The 1969-nt window shown below is 40.8% G+C and overlaps 1 protein-coding gene across 1 annotated transcript; it reads right to left on the reverse strand.

The window, feature by feature from the left end:
- Positions 1–1059: 1059 nt before the first annotated feature.
- fabp4b (fatty acid binding protein 4b) lies at positions 1060–1969 on the reverse strand. The gene is made up of 4 exons (XM_010756901.3): positions 1811–1969; positions 1528–1700; positions 1352–1453; positions 1060–1225 (listed from the first exon to the last, which is right to left on the reverse strand). Exons 1-4 carry the CDS (start codon positions 1881–1883, stop codon positions 1172–1174), a joined length of 402 nt encoding a protein of 133 aa, XP_010755203.2. The 5' UTR covers positions 1884–1969; the 3' UTR covers positions 1060–1171.

The raw sequence follows: 1969 nt of genomic DNA on the forward strand, positions 1-1969 counted from the left end.
TCTCGCCCAGTGCCAGCTGGGATAAGCTCCAGCCCCCCACAAGCCTGATAAGAATAAGCTGTTACAGAAAACAGATGGATGGATGAACTTCTTAGAAGGATGTGTCCAGGGTGTACTCCACCTCTCGCCCAATGGCAACTGGGATAGGCTCCAGCCCCTTGCAACCTTGATAAGGACATAGGGTTTCAGAAAATGGACTTTTTAGAAAACTTTTTCATTAACAAAGAAAAAAACAGCTAAACATTGAAAACAATGTTTCAAAGACGTGAAAAAAATTGCCTAAACCAACACGTGTTCATGTGGCATGGTCTTACATAACATGGCACACAAATCAGCTTTTCACTAGTCGGTGCTCATTGCTGCCCAAGAATGACCCTGTATCACAATCATTCACTAAAGCCAGGAAATCTTTAAGAATTTGGGCCTCAACCTACTGCCCCAAAGAACCCTAATTAAAAATTTGCACTTGCTTGAACTCCATGTCTGAGTCTACAGACAAGGGGCCTAGCACAAATGAGGTCACTGCTCTAACCTTTGTTCTCCAGTGACCCACATCCTTAAGAGGGTTGCTCTGATAGGACATGTTGCTTTTCTTTGTTGGAACAAAAGGCCTCTGTAAAGTTCCATGTCTAGTAGATTAACCTTTGGAAGAAAGGCCAATTTAAGAAGTTCCATCTGGTTATGGTGGTCTGAGTATTGTGCCAGCAACCCAAACACTTTTAAGCAGCATTGGGGCTTAATTGAGAAGTTAACCGAGATCATGAGCACAGGATTAGATTTAAAACAAGCAGTTTATTTACAGAGACAAGTTGTAAATTTCAAGTGATTAGTTTGGCTTTAAAACCTGGAGACACAATGAGTTTTACGAAAGCAGAACATTAGCTGCCCAAGGAAGTGTACAAGCATTTAACAATCCCCCTATGGAGGACTAAAAGGGTCCATTGAAGAAAGGACAAAGCAGGAGTTGTGGAATTTAAAGTGACATTTGAACCCACAAAATGTCCACCCAAACAAAGAACACTTTCTTTGGTTTATAAATCATGCACAAGTACACAAACCTGAAGTATCACAGTTCAGACTTTATTGGCATGTTTGGCAATAGCTCAGTGCATTTGGTGTTTTGATAATGGAACATGGAGGTCCAGGCTGAACAACATTGATGTTAAAGGAATTAAGCTGCTTTCTCATAGGTCCTCACTGCAACAACGTCATCCATGACACATTTCTGTTGAGACAAAGTTTCAAGTGTTAGAAACACTGCATTTTATAATTAAAGGATAAACACCTATAAATGCAAACAAAGAATTCACATGCATCTCCACAAATTGTGGCTCAATTAACATTTACTCACAGCTGTTAGTTTACCACCCTGAATCTCTCGTTCTAGTGTGGTTTTCTTTCCATCCCACGACTGTAGCTGCACAAGTTTGCCATTATCCAGAGTGACGATAGTCTGAAAAATATATAATGTCAGAAGCAACTCAAAACTATCTAAAACGTTTTGTTCATTTTAAATAAAAGACCCACCTTGGTCTTCCGTCCATCTGCAGTAGTCTCTTCGAATTCTTCGTTAAGTTTGAACTTGATTTCTGTGGTCTTGAAAGTACTCTCAGACTTCATTGAAATAACTCCATCATCCACGCTGATCAACAGGTCAGGTTTTGCCATATTGCCCATTTGGCGGGTGGCAAAGCTCACACCTTCAACACAAAAGATACTTCAGTAAGATGTTTCTGCATGCTGCAAATGCGGCTCTAAATTAAACGGATCCGCTTGGTTACAACTTAAAAACAAGATTTAATCAACTTACCGATTGCCTTCATGTAGTCATCAAAGTTCTCGCTGGAAGTCAGAGTCCATTTTCCAACAAACTGCTCAACCATGATGGCGACGATGACGGTCTGCTACACAAACGCAAGATGTGTGTTTCAGTGGCTGAAGCTCAAAGAGAGACTCACAGTCAGGCGAA

The sequence above is a fragment of the Larimichthys crocea genome, chromosome XIII, assembly GCF_000972845.2.
Source record: "Larimichthys crocea isolate SSNF chromosome XIII, L_crocea_2.0, whole genome shotgun sequence".
Taxonomy (NCBI): Eukaryota; Metazoa; Chordata; class Actinopteri; family Sciaenidae; genus Larimichthys; species Larimichthys crocea.